This window comes from Lepidochelys olivacea (assembly GCF_965140295.1).
Source record: "Lepidochelys olivacea isolate rLepOli2 genome assembly, chromosome: 1".
NCBI lineage: Eukaryota > Metazoa > Chordata > Testudines > Cheloniidae > Lepidochelys > Lepidochelys olivacea.
This window is the reverse complement of record NC_140411.1, coordinates 195,699,948-195,719,364: the sequence shown is the minus strand read 5'-3', so window position 1 is coordinate 195,719,364 and position 19,417 is coordinate 195,699,948. Positions and strand designations below refer to the sequence as shown.

At 42.5% G+C, this 19,417-nt stretch overlaps 2 protein-coding genes across 4 annotated transcripts in view; one reads left to right on the top strand and one right to left on the bottom strand.

Annotated features, from left to right (window-relative positions):
* HHLA2 (HHLA2 member of B7 family) overlaps positions 1–19,281 on the top strand; it is a gene marked incomplete at its 3' end in the record, with an annotated part of 31,085 nt that extends 11,804 nt beyond the window's left edge. For 2 of the 3 annotated variants that reach the window (XM_084641859.1, XM_084641858.1), the window contains 5 exons: positions 326–413; positions 2,816–3,127; positions 3,746–4,006; positions 7,033–7,344; positions 11,197–11,330. In XM_084641859.1, the coding sequence (XP_084497985.1) occupies positions 359–413; positions 2,816–3,127; positions 3,746–4,006; positions 7,033–7,344; positions 11,197–11,330 (1,074 nt within the window). In that variant the 5' untranslated portion in view covers positions 326–358. Of the gene's footprint in view, positions 1–325; positions 414–2,815; positions 3,128–3,745; positions 4,007–7,032; positions 7,345–11,196; positions 11,331–12,705 lie in introns of those variants that run through there. The other variant, XM_084641860.1, reaches the window with a different exon arrangement.
* MYH15 (myosin heavy chain 15) overlaps positions 17,875–19,417 on the bottom strand; it is a 60,786-nt gene continuing 59,243 nt past the window's right edge. The window contains exon 42 of the mRNA XM_084641840.1: positions 17,875–18,009. Coding sequence (XP_084497966.1) covers positions 17,992–18,009 — 18 coding nt within the window. The 3' untranslated portion in view covers positions 17,875–17,991. The remainder of the gene's footprint in view (positions 18,010–19,417) is intronic.

Here is a 19,417-nt window from a genome sequence, read left to right as displayed (position 1 = left end):
CTTGGGATTAGCAGTGGAGTTCTCTGTACATTTCCTATTTAGGTCCATGATTGGAAAGCTGATCGCTGTGGGCACACCCCTGCATTAGCCTGGAGCCCTGTTAAAGTCAATGGGGCTTCGCAATGGTGCAAGAGTTCACCCACTTGCAATGTTGCAGAATCAGGACTTTAAACTCTTGATAACAGACCTGTACTATGTCTAGAAAGGCCCCTCCACATCTAGAGGTATATAAATAACATTATAATAATTGTTGATTGATACAGTACAATAGGATAAGCATTTTACAGGCCGTAAACTGTTTTTTTTTTCTCCTCTATGTTCTCAGTTAGAAATGAAACTACTGTGAATCAAAGAAGGCATGAAGGTTCAGAAAATACTCATCTTTCTGTTTCATTTGTATGCTGTAGTTTCAGGTAAGTTTGAGCTGTGTGTTCATGGACATGATAAAGAAATTAAAGGGTTTTTTTTTTTTTTTTTTTCAAGAGGTGAATTACTTAAAAGAGGCATTGTCAAGATAATAATCACGGTAAGGAATCAACTTAAGGCACTCAATTGATATAAGGCACTCAAAGCAAAATAAGGATGTCCTTGTAAATGGATTGCATTGCAGCAAAGGAAAAACAAACTCAGCCGTGCTCTTTTTTCCTTTGATATATGAAGGCAGCTTGAAGCACAAGAAAGCACCAGACTAAGAACAACAGGGTTTCTTGGGTAGGTAGGTCTTTGTATGCTGGAACTTTCTGTTCTAAAGCATCAGCCCCTCCCACTTGAGAATCTTCATTATCTGTAGCAGGTCTGTTCTCCTCTGTACGCTGTAGCCCTTGGAGTACAACATGATGATGATATACTCTTGAGCAGGCATGACGTTCCATTCAATAGCCGTGGTTAATATACAGTCACCCTAGTTAAAGGCAACGTTGGTCCCAATTCCAAATACATCAGTGAGGCACCAATTTGTAACAATTCTCTGGTTATACTGACAGTATCAATTATTAGCTATTCGACCCAGTGTTGCTCCCCAGGTCTTCAGGGTAACAGCAAAGAGAGCACAAGGAACTTTAGCTCCAAATCAACAGGCTCCCTACCATGTGAGATAAAAGAACCTCAAGTAATGCTATGTTTAGTCTATAAATGATAGAACAATATAAAGGGCTATGGTTAATTAGCTAATGTTGGTACAGCGTACTGGAGCTGTAAAGCTCTATAGTAACTCCTTGCTTAACATTGTAGTTATGTTCCTGAAAAATGCTACTTTCAGTGAAACGATGTTAAGCAAATCCAGTTTCCCCATAAGAATTAATACAAGTAGAGGGAGTTAGGTTCTAGGGAAATTTCTCACACACACGCACCCCCCACTCTATAAATTTTAAACAAACAATTTAATACTGTACACAGCAGTGATGATTGTGAAGCTTGGTTGAAGTGGTGGAGTCAGGGGATCGATCTAAGTTACGCCGCTTCAGCTAACTGAATAAGTTGATGTACTTAGATCTACTTACTGCGGTGTTATCACCGTTGAATCAGCGGGTAATGTAGACAAGCCCTCAGACAGTGGGATATTTCCCAGGGAATGCTTTGCTGCTAAATGATGAACTAGCATTCGGCTGAGCCCTCAACGATTAACACACTGTTGTTAACATAGCCTCACACTCTACAAGGCAGCACGAGTGGAGGGAGGAGACACAATAGATGCATGACAGTGGCTGCAAACATTCCCTGCAGAAACTGAATGTGAAGATGAACCCACGCTATCCCACTCAAGCGCACCACTCCCTCCACTTTCCAAAGTATGGAGGGGTGTGCGTGTGTGTGTGCGTGTGAGAGATAGACACACACACAGAGTGTGTGTGTGTGTGAGAGAGACGGAGACACAAACTGTGTGTGTGCGAGAGTGAGAGAGAGAGAGATGCACTGCCCCTTTAAGTATGCTGACCCTACTCTAAATACATTGCCCTTTTATATAGATCAGCAAGTTGAGACAGCAGCTGCTGCCAGGAAGTTCCCTCAGTCCTGAGCCTTGTTGTGTCCCGCCCGCTCTGTGGAGTTGGGGTACAGAAGCGGGGAGAGGGGGACACCCTGACATCAGCACCCCTCTTCCTCCCCACCCCATGCACAGCAAGCAGGAGGCTCCCAGGAGCAGCACGGGGCAGTGTGGGAGGGACAGATGAACTGCCCGGCAATTGATAGCCTGCTGGGCGGCTGCTGCACAGGGAACTTAGGGGAGCGGATGGGAGGCTGCTGGTCCACCTTGGTTCCAAGCCCCCATCCACTAGCTCCAACCGGCTGCTCTTCCTGCAAGCAGTGGACAAAGCAGGCAGCTGCCAAACAACGTTATTAGGGAGCATTGCACAACTTTAAATGAGCTTGTTCTCTAATAGATCAGGAACTAAACAACGTTAACAGGGACGACGTTAAATGAGGAGTTCCTGTATATATATCCCAATTATTTGGGCACTGGAAGACTGCAGTTTAGAATGTTAGTGATGCAGAGTTGAGTATGTCTGAACATGAGTGTCATGTATTAGAATACTGGTGTACTGGAGTAAGGATTATGTGACTCTCATCCCACCCTCTCTGCTCAGGGAGGTATGAGGGTGACATGAAATTATAACAATGGGCATATGTTTAAACAAACAAACAAATGGTGGGAGATGTGCACCTGTTAGGGCCGGAAGATCAATTCAGCTGGACTGCAGTTGTGATCTTATTTGAGGGTGGACGTGGGGGGAGGAACCTAATGGACTTACCTAATTTATTTTTAGTAACCCATTCAGAAATGTTCATGCATTTATAGTATGTGCATTGTGTTTTCAAGGTCTTGAAGAGGTAACAGGGCGATTTTTCGAAGATTGTATCCTTCCTTGCTCTTTTGCACGTGCTGAAGGTGAAGTAATTTACTGGAAGAAAGGGAACAAAAATGTGCACAGCTACTACTATGGGAAGGATCAGCTAGAACGTCAAGACTCTGAATACAAGGGGAGAACATCCCTTTTTCATGAGCAAATTCCCAATGGAAATGCCTCCTTAAAACTGAGTAAACTGAGCCTGAGTGATGACGGCTCCTACAGCTGCTATGTGGGGACAAATCAAGATAAAACAGACGTGAAAGTCAGGCTGCACGTAACAGGTCAGAAGGATATTTAAAATACCTTAACTGCACAGGTAGCAGATCTTATTCTCTTCCCTGTCAGCTGAAATTGAAATACCTCAGACCAGTAGTAGCACCAATATCTTTCCAGTCTATCAGTGCTAAAAGGCAGCTCTATACTTCACTGTTGCATTTCAGCTGTAAATAGGGTGACCAGACAGCAAGTGTGAAAAATCGGAACAGTGGGTGGGGGGGAGGTGTAATATTAGCCTATATAAGTAAAAGACCCAAAAATCGGGTCTGTCCCTGTAAAATCGGGACATCTGGTCACCCTAGCTGTAAAAGAAATAACCTGGTTCCAGCAGAGGATGAAAAGCTACAGTGCAGTGATTTCAGGTTAAAAATCACTGCAGGTCTGTGGAATGCAATTGGGTAGTGGGTGAACTTAAATAGTAAGTGAATTCTGACAGAAGTTTGGAAACTGATCACTGATAATGGGGCAAATGCAACACTGTAGTTTGAAATAAACACAAATAATTGGATGTGACTTCTTCTGTGTTCCACAGATTTTCTCCTGTATTATTCCAGAAGACAAATCACGCCAAGTTAAGCAGAATGTTGAAAGTACCAGACTTTTCTTTTTCTTTGTCTTTACAGTTTCCCCATCTTATGCAATGGAATATGAAAAACGAGACACAGAGGGACTGTTGAAATGTCTTGCCTTTCATATTTATCCCAAGCCAAACATAACATGGTCAAATGATAATACATCTGTACAAAACACAAAAATGGAAGTAACCCAAGATGGCCCTCTCTATTCAGTTAGAAGTGAGAAGAACATTGCAAACAAAGTTTCTTCTTACCAGTGTCATGTTCAATTTCACAACCAAAATTGGACTGCTGAATGGAAAGTGGAAGGTAGGATTGAACTATGCTCCATCCCTTAAACATGTATAAAGTCCAGGACAGCTGAGCCATAATGAGTGCATGCATCTACATTGTGCTGAATTGGTAGAGAGACGATAGATAAGGTTACATAACCTTCCGTAGAACTCAGTTGATTATAAAACTAGCTAGGCTGAGATGAGTGAAAACCCCTCAACATTCACCCCCAAATTTCAGAACTGTGAAGTGCATTTATTTTGTGTGTGGTAGCTTCATACTTAGGTTTTGACCATGTGGGTTTTGCACCTCCCAAGTTGCACAACAATGAATTTAGAACTATTTCAAACTCACGGAGGTTTCCTCAATAGGTTTGTGAACCTTATGACCCTGGCTGGAGTTTTTAAACACAACCATAATGTGGTTTGGAGTGTCATTGCAAACCTATCGCACAGCACCACCCAATAGTAAGACTTGCCTATAGCCAACTCTAGATGGATGTGGCTCGGCTTGTGCCCATTTAATACACTGGGGCAGCTAACTTTGTTTGGTACACATATTAATTTTATATTACAGTAGCACTCAATAGCCTCCGTCTGGATTTGGGATCCATTGTACATATTACTGTAAAGATCACTTAGTAAGAGATGCTCCCGGCTGCGAAGATCTTAAAATATAAATATTGTTCATATGTCATGCCTAGACAGACAATGTAAGATTATGTCCTTTTGTCATTTTTTTTTTTAAATTGTCCCAATCCATCCCCCACCTCTTTCTCTCCCGTTGTCCAGGTGACCCAGCCAGACATTACCTGTGGCTGACCTAAAGCATTCTCCTTTCACCCTGCCTGCGCTGCACCAGTAGCAGCACGCAGATGGGGGAGGGGAGGAAACTGTTCCTCCTCTAGTGTTCTAGACCCATCTGTCCCTAGCTCAGTCCATTCCCTGTTGTTTCCTTGAGTCTATTCACTACCATTTGTCTTCCCTGTCTCCTTTCCGCCCCAACCCCTTCCCCAGATCACATCTCCTTACCTCTACCCAAACCCAAGGGGCCTAGGGGAAGGGGAGCGGAGCAGCAGCCAAACAGACGGTCCAGATTCAAATAACAAAATACACTTGGGCAGAAAATAGATGGTATCACTGCATAAGGAAAAACAGGGCCACTGAAATTTAGCTCTCCCCTATGGTCTATTTACTCCTGCTGCTTCAGGCTTTTTTTTTGCATTTGCTAGAAATCCATTTCAGCAAATAGCCATTGCTTTCCTGAGACTCTTATCTCTTCAGAAATATTTCTTAATTGAAGCAACAGCAATGAAAGAGCAAAGTTTCCTGTCAGATCTGCGTGATTGACCTTGACTCCACTACTCTGCGCTCCCTACAGCCCATGCACAGGGCTCATAGTTCTCAATCCACTGTGCACTCCGCAGAGCAGCATTTTGTTCTGAATGTGTGCACAGTAGCATATTAACGTAGCTCATTAATGGAATCCCACATCTCCCCATCATTAAAGGTCACCTGGTGCTGAGTGGTATAAATGCCTCACACTGGCTAGAACTAGATTTCTGGCTGCTTACCTGAACCTTTTGAGATCATGCAGCCTTCTGCTAGCCAGACAAGAGGCAATGTGGGGTGCAGTTCCCTCCCCCCCCCATTGGCCCTCAGAATCACTCTCCGTATCCCCTCACTTCAGCCACATTTACACTATGAGCTGGAGATGCAAGTCCCAGCTTGTGAAGACCTACTAGTAGTAGCTCTCACCTGAGCTAGCGTACTAAAAATAGTAGTGTAGCTGTAGTAGCACGGGCAGCGATGACCTGGGCTAGCTGCCCCAAGTCTGTACTCAGGGATCAGGTGGGTTTGTACTCAGGTCAACTAGCCTGTGTCACTTCCGCCCGTGCTATCATGGTTACGCTACTGTTTTTAGCATGCTAGTGTGAATGTGTGTACACGAGCTGGGAATCATGCCCCTTGCTCATCGTGTAGACCTAGCCCCACACACCAGGCATACTAATGTAGTGTAGAAATGTTATGGCTTCCTGCCCCTAATACAAGTTGCCAGACATCCCTCTCCATTCATTTGTGCCTATTGAGGTGAGTCACTATTCTCAGTCAAACTCTACACCTAGCACTGGTTGCAATATTTCATCCCAAGGCACTGTGAATTTGTGTGAGTGTGTGAGAATTTCTTTCCTATTTAACACCTTCCTTTGACCACTACTAATCTGTAAGTGTCCTTTAGGAAGCCTTTTTTCTCCCTTAAATAAAAGAGGAAAAAAAACAGTAACACTCTCCGAATGTTAATATTTTCCCTCTTCTAATCCTTATAGTTGAGGACTCTGTTCCACCACTGTTGTTTACTTTAGGAGCTGTGTGGTAGTACTAGATTTTATTTTAGGCAATTAACTAAGATGAAATGTTAGGCACCAAACGATTGTGGTGTCCAGATATTTTCCTCCCTTAAAGGTAAAAAAAGAAAATGATATCTAAATGTAATTTCATATTTTAAACTAGTACATTAATGATGAAATTTATTTCGAACCTGTGTTCTAAAAACCTTAGATCTTTAACCAAAACTAAATGGAGTCTAATTTTGCACCTTTTATGCTCTTTACTTTTTGGACTTCATGCAGCTTAGGTAGTAAAAATAAACTAGGTGGTGCCTTTTGTTTGCATAAGAGTCAGAAAGCAAAGCTAACACAAGGTTACAGAGTTAGTAGAGATGACTCAGTAGGAAAATGTTCACATCAATGCAAAGAGGGTTTTTTCTTTGGCATAAACAAAAACTCATTTAATATAAAGCAGTTGCCACCTCTCCGCACCTTCACCCCTTTTTGTTTGTTTGCTTAAACCAACTACTAAGGCTGAACTACAGTGTCTGAAATGGCTCTTTCAAGAAGTGGTTTCTGCAGTCGGATGTCTTGCGAAGCTTATAGTGAAGTATCAGTACAATTATATCAAGATTGCTTCAAAAGTAGTGCACAAAAAGTCTGAGCATCCTTCACACTAGCTTGTTCAAACCATTGCTTTCCCATTAATTGTTGCTTTTTAAATTGTATATTTCAGATCAGATTTTTAAAAAGGAAGGAGATACCGTTTCAATCCCATGTGAATTTATGGCTCAAGGATCTCCATATACTAAAGACTTCATAGTTACTTGGACAATAATCAGAAATGCATCTACCTTGGTTCTGGCATCCTCTGCTAACTCATCACAACCCCCTGAACAGTTTAAAACTCGATTCTCTTGGGAGAAAATCAATGAACAGGACTACTCAGTAATCATAAGGGATCTTACTCTGGCAGACAGTGGAGAATACATGTGCAATATTTCAACACCACACTATACACAACTCACTGTAAGAATTTTGCAAGTTGGTAAGTTGCTGCAATTTCTACACTGCAGGCTGGGGAGAAAAAGGTCAATTCAAATCTGCAAAATGTCAGGAAAAATGACTTCAAGTCCTCTGAGAGAAAAGTTGAAATTAATTTAACCATAAATTCCTTTATTAAACCCAAAGACGTAATGTTATTTATACAACTGCTCTAAACATGCCTAAAAAGCTGTTTACTACATCCAAACAGTAACAAAACATTTTATAGGCATTTGATGAAGAGAATTAAAAATTGGCTAATCCCAAGTTTGTTTAAACCCATATTGGTTGGCTCCAACTTGGTCAGACAGATATTAACAATGAACCCTTTAACTCTTTTATACCCTTTAACAAACAAGTGATGTCATTATCAATTGTCAGATCTTAGCTAAGGGCAGATGGAGTTTCGTATACTGTATAGCCAATTCTTTACTGCATCTGGTACCCTATTAATTATATTTTATTTCTATTATTTTAGGCCAAACTTTAAATAAGATAACCCTGGTATTTTGAAGGGTTGCTACAAGTGTAACACAATTACTCTTCCTTATTATGGTTTCATTCTTTTTGGTTCCATGCTTTGGACCAATTGTTCATGCTAATATCCCAACTCATTTTAAAATCATAGTTCACCCAAATCTAGTGTGGGCCTATATTCGTACAGAGGTAGGTAGAATATTGTGGTATTTTATTAGAGAAATATTGATCTGGATGAGAGAAAAAGCAAGCTTAGACTTTTCTGAATATGGAGATTTATTTACTTGAGAGATTTGGACTTTTTTTCTTATATCTAAAGCTGATTCTGGACACAACCTTGTGAGGTGCTGAGTGTCGTCAGTTCCCGCTGACTTCAGCTGGAACTGAGAGTGTTCAGCAATTCGCAGGTTCAGGCCCTAAATGCTGTCTGTTGTTGAAGACATCTCGGCACCAACTGCTTTCAGACATATGGTAAACTCACAAACCGCACTGGTGGAAAAAAAATTCTCTACAGTGCCAGCAGATAAAGAAAATTAATTGGAGATCAACACAGTTACGTGGTATTTTTTTTCAGTGTTATGCCAAATAGAAGACTTTTATTTAGACTTACAAAAGTGAATTTTTATATGCATGGCTAAACTTTGAGAACTGTAGTGGATATTTAGCTGTGAGACTTCTTGGCTATATTTATCATTGTAGTCCCTCCATTTTCCTGGGGACTCAATGAATAGCTTATCCATCTCTTTCTAATTCTCTTTCAGTGAAGATCAAATATACTCACCAACTAATTCAGTAATCAGACTGACAGAGCCAACCGCACAGGGTCAGTTCTTACAAATGGTAATTGCAAGATTAAAGGAGGCAGTTGTCTGTTTTGCTCTAAACCCCAATTGTAGGATCTTGCTCCTGGCAACTACATTGGCTGAACGTCTCAGGGCATGGCTACACTTGCAGTTGTAGAGCACTGGGAGTTAAACCAGATTTCGGAGACTGCAGCAGGGAAAACGCTGCCCGGTGTTTACACTCTCAGCTGGAAGTGCACTGGCATGGCCACATTAGCAGCTCTTGCAACACCACAAAGAGCAGTGCATTGTGATAGCTATCCCAGCATGCAAGTGGCTGCAACGTGCTTTTCAAATGCAGGGGGTGGGAGTATGACAGGGAGTGTGTTGTGTGTATGTGGGGGGAGAGAGAGTGGGGTTTTGGGGGGGGGGCTGAGATCATGTCACCGTGCTGTCTTGTAAGTTCAGACAGCAGCAGCTCCCACTGCCCCCCGCCTCTCTCTCATACTCACAGCAGCAACATTCCTCAGTAATGGCTGCTTTGTCCCGGAGCAGATAAGCATGCCCGCTGTCGGAAACGGAGCTTTCAAAGGGCATATCCACATTCCTACAGCCAAGTTCAAAACAATGACAAGAGTGGCCACTTAATTTAAGGAGATTATGGGATGTTTCCGGAGGCCGATCGCAGAGCAGTAATGCAACACCCGGGCGTTTCAGCCGAGGCGCAGCAAGCTTTATGCTTCTCGTGGAGGTGGATGACCAGGAACACTCCAGTTGCAGAGTCCAGGCGCTCTAAGTGCCTTGTCAGTGTCGATGGGTCGGGAGTTAGGGCACCCGGGGTTGCTTTAATGCGCTCTGACTCGCAAGTGTAGCCAAGCCCTTAGATTGAGAATCAAACTTGTTTGCCTCTTGGCACTCAAAGAAATATTTAGCCTCCTCCCAACATTCCTATGTGGTTAGTGACTTACTGTTGGCTTTTCCCTAGTCTGTTTACCCCACTTGGATAACATAGCAGCTCTTACTTCCATTTTATAGAGCAGTGGGGTTTTGCTGTCCTCTTTGACTACCTGGCATCAGGGCCACCCAGAAGAGGGGGCAAAATGGGCAGAGAGTGCCCTCACTGAGTGGCACTGCAACCCCAGGTGCCAGATCACAATGCTACTTGATGAAATTTGACTCTGTGGTTCCTCTGTCACAATTATAAACCAGGAAAAAAAGGTTGCTTAAGGAAAAACAAAGATTCACTATTTGCTTGTGTGGTCTTCAGAGTCAAGAATGCAGCTTGTGGTCTCTGGTTAGTACCTCTTACCATCATGGTCTTCTGGGCAACTTGGCTGGTCAGTCTTGTGTTGCCTGTGGTTGTCTTTGTCCCCTCTTTCTGTAGGACCAGCTTTTGAAAGGAGGGATATTAGCCTTTGTTGGTGTTGTGGTGGTCCAAGAACACACATTCTTCCACCCGTAACCTTCAAGATTGCAGTTCTAGCTTACTGCACCCTATGGCACTTCCCTAGAGGTTTTCCGAGCAACTCAGGGCACCGTTGCATGTCTTGGACCCTCATGATGTGGTCCAATCTTGAGCAAGCTTGAACCTTGGTCAGTTTGGACAGCCTCCCTTTAACTGGCAGTTTTTACAATAATCCATCATTAGGCCACAAGCATGTGTACTACAAACATATACAGAAAGTGAGGTAAGCAGGAGATGATTCTAAAGAAGCGATCTCACCCTGAAGGAGGAGGGGAGGGGCTACAGTTGGAGGATGCAGATGGCCCCAAGTTCCTTAAAAGGCCGTAACATGTTCATGAATATAACTAATGGCCCAACAAACATCTCCTTCTCCTTTCAGGCAGGCAGTTGGGAGACCGACAATTCTGTTTTGGGGCTCCTGAAACAATTTCTTTTCTTTAAAACCCTTCCTGCAAAATCAATCAATCATGGTTTGAGGTTTCATCCTGATTTGAGACTGTTCTTCTTACAGAAATGCAAAATGTGTCATGGGAAGGGATTTCCATTTCCCAGCCATCTGTACTACCAGGTATAACATTTACTGCTGAGAGGTCCCGTTGCAAAGCAGTGGGGCTACTCATGCTAGTGAGCACTATATCTGAAGACAGTGTTTACAGGATGGGGCCAGTTGATCTTGTTTTTAATTAGACTGTTGTGGAAGTAACCAAGCCTTACCCCGCCGCCCCATAAAGCCACACATACAGGTCTGCCTTGAGACTGTGGCAGTAAGCAAAGGAGCATTTTCAGCGATTTGGGTTTCAAATGTACTTACCGGCTGAAAACTTATATTCTCTTAAAATTGCAGGATCTTAAAGCTTTTATTTAAAATTAAATTTCAATTTGGTGTTAAGATTACAATCATGTTAATTGAAAGAAAAGATTAGTTCCCAGCTCAGTTAGAAGTTTATGAATTATAAACGGGAAAGAAGTAATAGACTGATGCCCATTGTGGACTGTTGTGAGTATTAAGTCAAGCTTGCACTGCTGTGTATTTCACTTAGAAGGAGCACATAGGCTTTAAACCTTCTGAGACACTTGAGAAATGTTAACATCTTCTGTTTGTTTGAAATTAATATGAACTATGTATTTTTAGAAAAATCCTCACATTACTACTGGATAGCTATAGTGCTGCTGATCCTTATTGCCTTTGCTGTATGCTGTGCTGTGAAGGTATGTATTGCTTTAATAGCTGTTTTTGTAAAATCCTCAAGAACAAGATGTGTGTAAAAATATAATTACTACTACTACTAAGGTCAGAATTTGGATGCTTGACAAGCATATTTAATTTGGTTTAGTTAAGAAGCTGGCAAAAGACTGAAAATATAAAATCATAGGTTGTAACTAATATTCCCTGTTTCTGCTACTCCTTGTGGTTTATAGGCGGCCCCAGTGCCCCTATAGATTGCAAGCAGTGTCTGTGTTGCTCTGTCTTTTAGATGTTGTTGTTGTTGTCGTCGTTGGTGGCTGAGTGATCCGGGGTAGGTCCCTTTTGCTCCACATATACCTAAGGTGTTTTTCTTTTCAAGAGCACACTGCAGCAAGCAGATCTAAAAAACAATCCCCACGTAGTCTCTACATTGAAAGAGAAGCTGCATGCAAGTATATCTAGCCTTAAACCTGGCAAAAACTAATCTAGATACATCCAAGCTCTGTTACTGAAATGAAAAACCAATTGCTTGCATGCACCTCTACAGAGCTTCTCTTCCCCCGAACTCTTTCAAACCTTTCCTCACCCACAGATCCAAAGCTTTTAGGGATCCATAGGGATTGGGTTCGGTTTGCTGCAGATCCCAAGCCATCTAAGGTTATAGGCCCCTTCTCAGGGTATGTCCGTGCTACAGTGGTATAGCTATAGGTAGCTATTGGTACAGCTGCTGTAGTGTAGACATTTCCTACATAGATGGAAGGAGGTTCTTTGTCATTGCAGGTAATCCATCTCCCTGAGAGGTGGTAGCTATGTTGATGGAAGAATTCTTCCACCATCCTAGCTGCATCTACAGAAGGGGTTAAGTCAACCTAACTAAGTCACAGGATGCAAAATTTTTCACAGTGCTAAGCGATGTAGGTCGACTTAAGTTATAGGTGTAGACCCCGGGCCTCACTGTTTGTATTGCTTTATTCCTTTCCATGTGTTTAGTGCAATAAAGGAACCTGCAGGCTTCAATCCCTAACTCTCACCTAAACCAAATTCCCTTTAATATGGAATTCTGCTGGCCTATCAGGGAAAGATAGCTTCTTATTACCTTAATTCCTTTTGTAAACCTTGTCTAACACAATCACTCTGCATTTCCTCCATGACAATAACTGTGGTGTATTGAGGACTGCATTAGAATGGTAAGCAATCACTTCAGGAGCCTGCTTGCAGGCTAGGGAAGGTCTGTAACAAAGTATGTGATGGGAATCAGTTTGAAAAGAGCCAGTTTAAAGCAAGAAGGGGTGATTTGTGCCTCCCTGCCTTAGGGTGCAGCCTGTTTTTTCCCTCTCTGGTTTCAGTTCTTGTGTATTATTTTGAATTCTGTGAAATAGAGCAGTGTTATGTTGCAACCTTCCAGCAAGATTATTTATGTTTTTATCTAATTTCTCTGTGTATCCTGTAACATAGCGGAGAAGAACGGTGTGCAGAAGATCGAGGGGGAGCCTATAAGAGAGCAAAGATTAAATGGCTGCATATGGACAGTTTACAGTGTAATGAAGGAGAAGATTTTGCAACATATGCTCAGAGTCTTGAGCAGTGTTTTTATGCACATGCTATTTCTTAACATTGTTTGTGTAAAACCACTTTTGTAACGCTTAAAAGTTTTCCTCAAGAACCTGATGAACTGGAATATAAGGACATAAAAGAGATTCTAAGAAGCATTTTGAGCCTCTCAATGTTTTTAATAAAAGGATATGTTTCACTTCAGAAACCAGATAGAAGGGGAAAGTATCTCTGAATTTTTGGCAACCCTGAAAAAAACTGTCCACTACTCATTGTTTTGGTAATGTTCTGAAGGAGCTCTCAGATGAGTCTGAATTAAGAGAGGTTGTTGGATGTTGTGTGTCACAAGGAACTGCCACTAGATGAAGACTGCTCTATTTGAATCCACACAAAAAAGTGCACCAAAATTTGAAAATAAATTGGCCTCATCATGCCAGGCTGGAAACATGGCCTCAGCAGTGGATTAAAGAAACACCACCACCAGTTCAAACCTCTCACAGGAGCCAAACAGAACAGAGGGAACCCTATTTCTGCTGTTTAGTGACACCACACCTGCAGGAGCAGCATTTCCTTAATAAGCTGCAGAGCAAGAAGTGTTTGAAGAAGGGACATGCCAATGGGCAGGCCACAGTGCACCAGACCCAAAAGGAAGCCACCAGTGTCTACATGTAGGAGCTACCATCCTAGTTAGGTGCCTGTCAGCTTCGAATGAAAGGATGCGTGAGCTATACCATTTCACAGAACTGTATGCGGTGGGAAAGGACAGACATATTATCCCCTATATTATGTTAATGTAAAGGTAAATGACGTGATATACAGGAGTGGCCATGTCTGTGATCTCTGGGGGTGGGAAGGTGGTTAGCAAAAAAAAAAAAAAATTCCTGGGTTAAGAGCAAGAGAAACTAATGTGCTTTGATAGCTTTACAATTAGGGGCAGAAAGGAGTGTTAGGCAGCCTCCCTGTCACTGTAGTTTAGATAGATATCTGTTCACCATTAGAGTTAATAGTGAGTGAAGGAAATGCCCCCTCCCCACCCCCCCATTGATGGGCATAAACTGGCTATACAGATTTAAATTGGATTGGAGTGTGATGCACCACATGCCAGAAAGAGTGAGGGAACTGAAAAATACAAAGCTGTGGGCTCAGAAAGAGGCATAACCATGAGGCTGGTTGTGACAAGGCCTACGTTTCTGAATGTTAGACATGTGCCATATGCCCTGTGCAGGAGCCTGTGGAGAAACAAACAGTGACAAGCCCCCAACATAAACTTCCCAGTTTTTTCTGCCAAGGGCAGTGATGGTACAAAATTACAGGGGAGGGATGAAGTGAGGGGAAAAATGTGGTAAAGAAGATATTGGCCCTAATGGCACATTTACTCGAGATAATGAAGAGGTACATTGACTAACTCAGTATGATTACAGAATGTGGCCCCTGAAGCAAGAAAAGATTGTTTGGGTTTTTGTTGGCTGGAAGAGGAAGAATTGGTGCTGGAAGATGGTGGCCAAGAGAGGAAAAGTGCTCCTGCTGGCACGAGGACAAAGTTTGGATGGCCCTTTCTTTCCCTGACAGGTACCACTGGCCACAGCCTGCAGCAAAATGGCAGACCCTGCTGTAAGGTTAAACTTGTAATTTGGTTTTTATGGTTGTGTTTATTAATTAAGGAATTTACAGGGGAGGACTGTGGTGTTTTGAGGACTGTGTTGGAATTGCAAACTATTGGTTTAAGAGCAGGGTGAGGGTGGTGCTCTTGTCCTGCCTTACAGTATAAGAGGGCTCTGTAGCAAAGCATGAGAGTGGCTTGGAGTCACTTTGAAAAGAGCTAGCTTAAAGCAAGGTGGGGAGAGTTGGGCCTCCCTGCTTTAGGGAGCAGCCTGTTTTCCTTCCTCTCAGTGTTTGGGTTTTTGTGTTGTCGTTCAGGGTTCTACAAAACACTGTTATGCTGCAACCTTTCAGCAACAGGATCTGTGTGTTTTAGCTACTTCTCTGTGCGTAGGCTGTGCACGTAACAGAAATCAGGCTTGGATTTCTGAGCAAGAAAACTGTCTGCTGCTGTTTGCTCCTACTATATTCAGGGAAACAGGACGTTGGACCACACTGCTTAGAATTCAGAATGATAGCACATAAACTGCAAACCAACCCTAGTATCAATAGCAGTGTGGCTGTGGAAGCAGCGGAGCAGAAACACTCCTGAAATTGAAGGGTACATGCTCAGCTGTCCACTCGACCCCAGCTACACTGCTATTTATAGTGGCACTAACTCTCTTTAAGCTACTGCAAGGATATGTATATGTGAGCAGGGGAATCACACCCCTAACTTGTAGTGTAGATTAGCCAGAGAAAGAGAAAACAGGCGGCTTGCCGAGGGCAGGTCTACACTTAAAACGGTGCAGCTGCACCGCTGTAGTGCTTTAGTGAAGAGAGTTCTTCTGTTGGTGTAGTTAATCCACTTTCCCGAGAGGGCAGTAGCTATGTTGGTGAGAGAAGCCCTCTCGCTGACCGAATGCTGTCTACAATGGCACTATGTCGCTAACGTAGTTCTACCAAAGTAATTCTGCAGTGTAGACCCGACCTTGCTTTAAGGTGGTGCTTTCCAGACTGCCTGTGGGAAGGTTGCCATGCATTGCTAAAGAGCCCCTTAGCCTGTAAACGGGACAAGGGAACCACTCAGCCCTATCCCCCACGCTCCCACTTTTACACTGATCGTTTACAATTCGAACACTGTCATCAATATAACCCTGTCAGGCCTGTGCCCCAAAGAAGGTCTCTTTCTTAGCTTCCTCCCAGGGCCACGTTCACTGCTTCATTCACTTTCTGGGCCAATCTGCTTCTGACACACACAGACACACTGGCAGCTCCATCACTCAATCCCCTGATTTTTTGTAATCAGTCCCAGGGGAACCCCTCTTGTTCTGCCTGCGTTACTTCTTTCTCAGGCCTTCCCATGAAGTCTGATGCCTTGGGAGGTGGCTTGTATTGTTTCAGCTCTCCCTAAACCAAGGGACATTTAATCGTTCCCTCATTTAATGGGGAGGTGGGTGGATGAGAAGACCCCAGAGTGTTTCTCCATCCTTGTCATCTATGATTTTACTGCACTTGGCTAATAACAGTGGAGAATGCTTGCTTCTTCAATGAGACCTATATGGGCATTTTTGTTGTCTTTCCCATGCCAATTGACTAATTTTATATATCATGAAGTGTGGTAAACGTTGTATTTGTTTTGACTTTCAGGACACAAATAATCAAGGAAAGAGTCTCTTGGAAGACTGTGTAAAGCTTTCGTGAGCTACAGCTCGCTTCATCGGATGCATACCATGGAAACTGCATCCGATGAAGTGAGCTGTAGCTCACGAAAGCTCATGCTCAAATAAATTGGTTAGTCTCTCTAAGGTGCCACAAGTACTCCTTTTCTTTTTTCATTAATTTTCTGAAGACCTACCAAATACAGCCATACATTTACACCTTACCTATTACTGGCTTAAAAAAGCCCAAACAGGTGATGGAGAGACAAATTATCTGACCTAGTCTTCCTGAAAAGGGGTATAGGCATCTCCTCCGTCACTGAAAATCCTTACCTGTATACTGAATTAATAATACTTTTGATGTTTTTAAGGGTGTACAGGTGGGGTCCTGTTTGTGATGCCTGTGACACAGAAATGGGAAACTATTGTCTTGAAATTAAGAGAGCCCATATTTTTAAGTCAGTTGTTGGTGCTGGTAAAGGCAACATGGTGCTGGTGCCATTTTTTTTTAACACATTAGCATTTTGTAACTGATGTTGGTGACCCTGTATATTATTGTAATTCTGCACAAATCCAGAGCTAGGAGAGGCTGGAAATCATGACTTTTGCACATTTGATAAGGTACACTTTCCAGTGTTGGAGGCTAGGCTTGTTTCAGTTTATTTAATTTCTTGGGAATCTACCAGTAGTAGGAACTCATTTGTACACAATACTGCTAATAATATTTTGTCATGAAAAAGTCAGAGGTTCTGTGCCTGGCACATATATAATAGTGTAACATCAGAACCAGGTTTAACCCAACATACCACTTTCCTGAAAGGCTTTTTGAACCCTGTTAATATTTAAATGAAAAACACACTCTGAGGATTGCCCCATATGCATCAGCACACACAAAGGAAAGTTTTCTGACATGCAGGGCTGCCTGAGTGAATATGGGAAGCAAAAGTAAATTATAACCTGGTAAAGGAAAACATTAATGGAAACCTAGAATTGGGTTTAAAGTCGAAACCTTAAAAAAAGCCACAAATAAAATTTGGTATATTACCCTAACTGAGAAATTAAAACCCAATTTTTTAATTTTAGATTTTTCTATCTGCCAGCTAATTTTCAATGCACAGATGACACCAAAACCCCTCTCTCATTCTTCCTAAAACAAGTCCAGCTGAGGAGTCACGTTGCCTTTTTTCTGTCTGCTATCACTGTAGACTGTTCTAAAAAATGCAGGCCAATCTTAGTTTTGGAGCCATAGGTGAATTGCCCTATATGGGTTCCTATACAGTTTCTTCCTCACCTCTTCCCAAGATCCCACCACCTTTGTATACCCATGGATGCTTCCCTAGCTCAATTACCTTCTGTCCGCAGTCAGTTCATGGTGGTGGTCTCCCATCACAGCTATGCTGAGCCAAGCCTCTAGTGGCCCATATTCCAGACATGGGAAGTCAAGATGGTGAGCTGTAGCTCAGCTTTCCAAGAGGAGAGCAGGGGAGGGAGGGTTAAGAGGTTGTCAGTCTCTGCTCGACATGAAACTAGTATGGGACTGCGGCTGACAGGCTGGATGTGAGTAAGTGGCTTAGGGCCATAAATGTGGAAGGCTGCCCCCTGCACATGGGTAGTCTTGGTCACTTTAAAACTCTCTGTATGAAGAATGTTAACTTCAGAAATGTGAATGACTTTGTGTGTGTGTGTGTAGTTGCATTACTGACAATTAGGCTTTGTTCCAAGATAATGAGCAGGGCAGTCAGCAGGATTCAAGCAGGTTTTTTTTGAGCTCTGGGACCAGGCCTCAACAAGTGTAAGGGAAAGAAAAACACTGCAAAATCTGGTTTGGGTTTTCGTTTCATTTTTATTTCTTAAGGTGCCTATTCTACTGCTGCTTTCAACTGTGTAGCTCATCAATTAATATGAAGCATCAAACGCTGTTCGGTCTTCAGTTACTCAGCGCACAGTGTATTTACTCCTCTTCATGAACCTGAAATGTGATTTTTGTGAGAAAGACAGTATAATTCAATTAAGAATGAAAACGTTTACATCATTTCTTAAAGAGTAAATTCTCAAGTATCAGACAAAAGCTTCTATTCCCTTTTACCTATTGTATTAACAAATTCTCACTGGCATAAACATAAACTGGTTTCGCTTTCTTGAAGTCAGTGGTGTTATTACTGATTTTCACCAGCTGAGAATACTACTCAGTTTCTTGTCCTGATACTATGTGTATGTTATTAACAGCTTATGAGTTTCATGCAGCGCTGTTAGGAGGTACACCACAGTTCTGTGGTAATATAGCCCATTCTATTGAAACTGTTCTCGCTAAGGGCTTGTCTATATGAACACTTAATTTGCAGCAAGCCGGGCTGTATATGTATCCATCACTACCTTCCTGGGCACTAAGTGTTTGTGTGGACCCTGCCGCTGTGCACTGAAAGGTCCCTAGTGCTTTTTGATCTTTCCCGCTGTGAAATGGGAGTAGGTCAAAGTGCACTAGGGAACTTTAGTGCAGGTAGGGGCACCAGTCATTTCAACCATGTCACTCCCCTCTGAGAATCCCTCTACTGCTACTGCATATAACTCAAGCTTAGCAGCTTCAGTGTTCCACATAACGCTGCCCTGTCCTACTTATCTGAGCTTGTCTTGCTGCACGGTGCCCTGCTGTTCTACGAAGGTTCTTATGTTGCACGGCATTCATCACAGGTGCTCAGATGCTACAATCAGTAGTTCAGTAAGCAACGTGACTACTGGCTGTCACATGTTTCTCTCATCCTCTCCTGAGGGAGAGAAGCATGCGCAAGTGGAAGCATACACTGCCTCTCTTCTGCTGGTGTTCCCAACCTCAGCCACCCATCTGTCAACTTCTCATATGAGCACCACCATGCCTTTTTCCACATTGCCTCGCTGCATGGCACAGACTTTCTGAGCTTATCTATAAGGCCTTTACCCTCTCAGCATTTAAGTTCCGCTTGAAGATCCACATTTGCCATGTGCCTTACAGTGAATTAGCTCACAAGGAAAACAGTGTACCCCATTCTCCCAAACCTCTATTTTAGACTGAGCTGCTTAAGGCAGGAACAAGGTACTTGTCTGTCAGTGGCTGATGAATGCAAACAATGGATGCTGCTATTAATAATTAAATTAAAATGTATTTGAATTGTATTAAGAGAAGTTAGGTGTAAAAGTGCAAATTATAATAATTTATAGGATTAAATGAAATACAAGATGGCGTTTAATAAATCTATGCAACAGCTTGGCTTTGTGTGTAACATGAATTCATGGGACTGGAAGAACTTGGACATTCACCAGAAAAATGCACTTTCAGAAACTAGCAAGGGAATAAAAAAACCCCAAAGTTTAATTTTTTAAAAAAAGCTACACAACATTGAGGG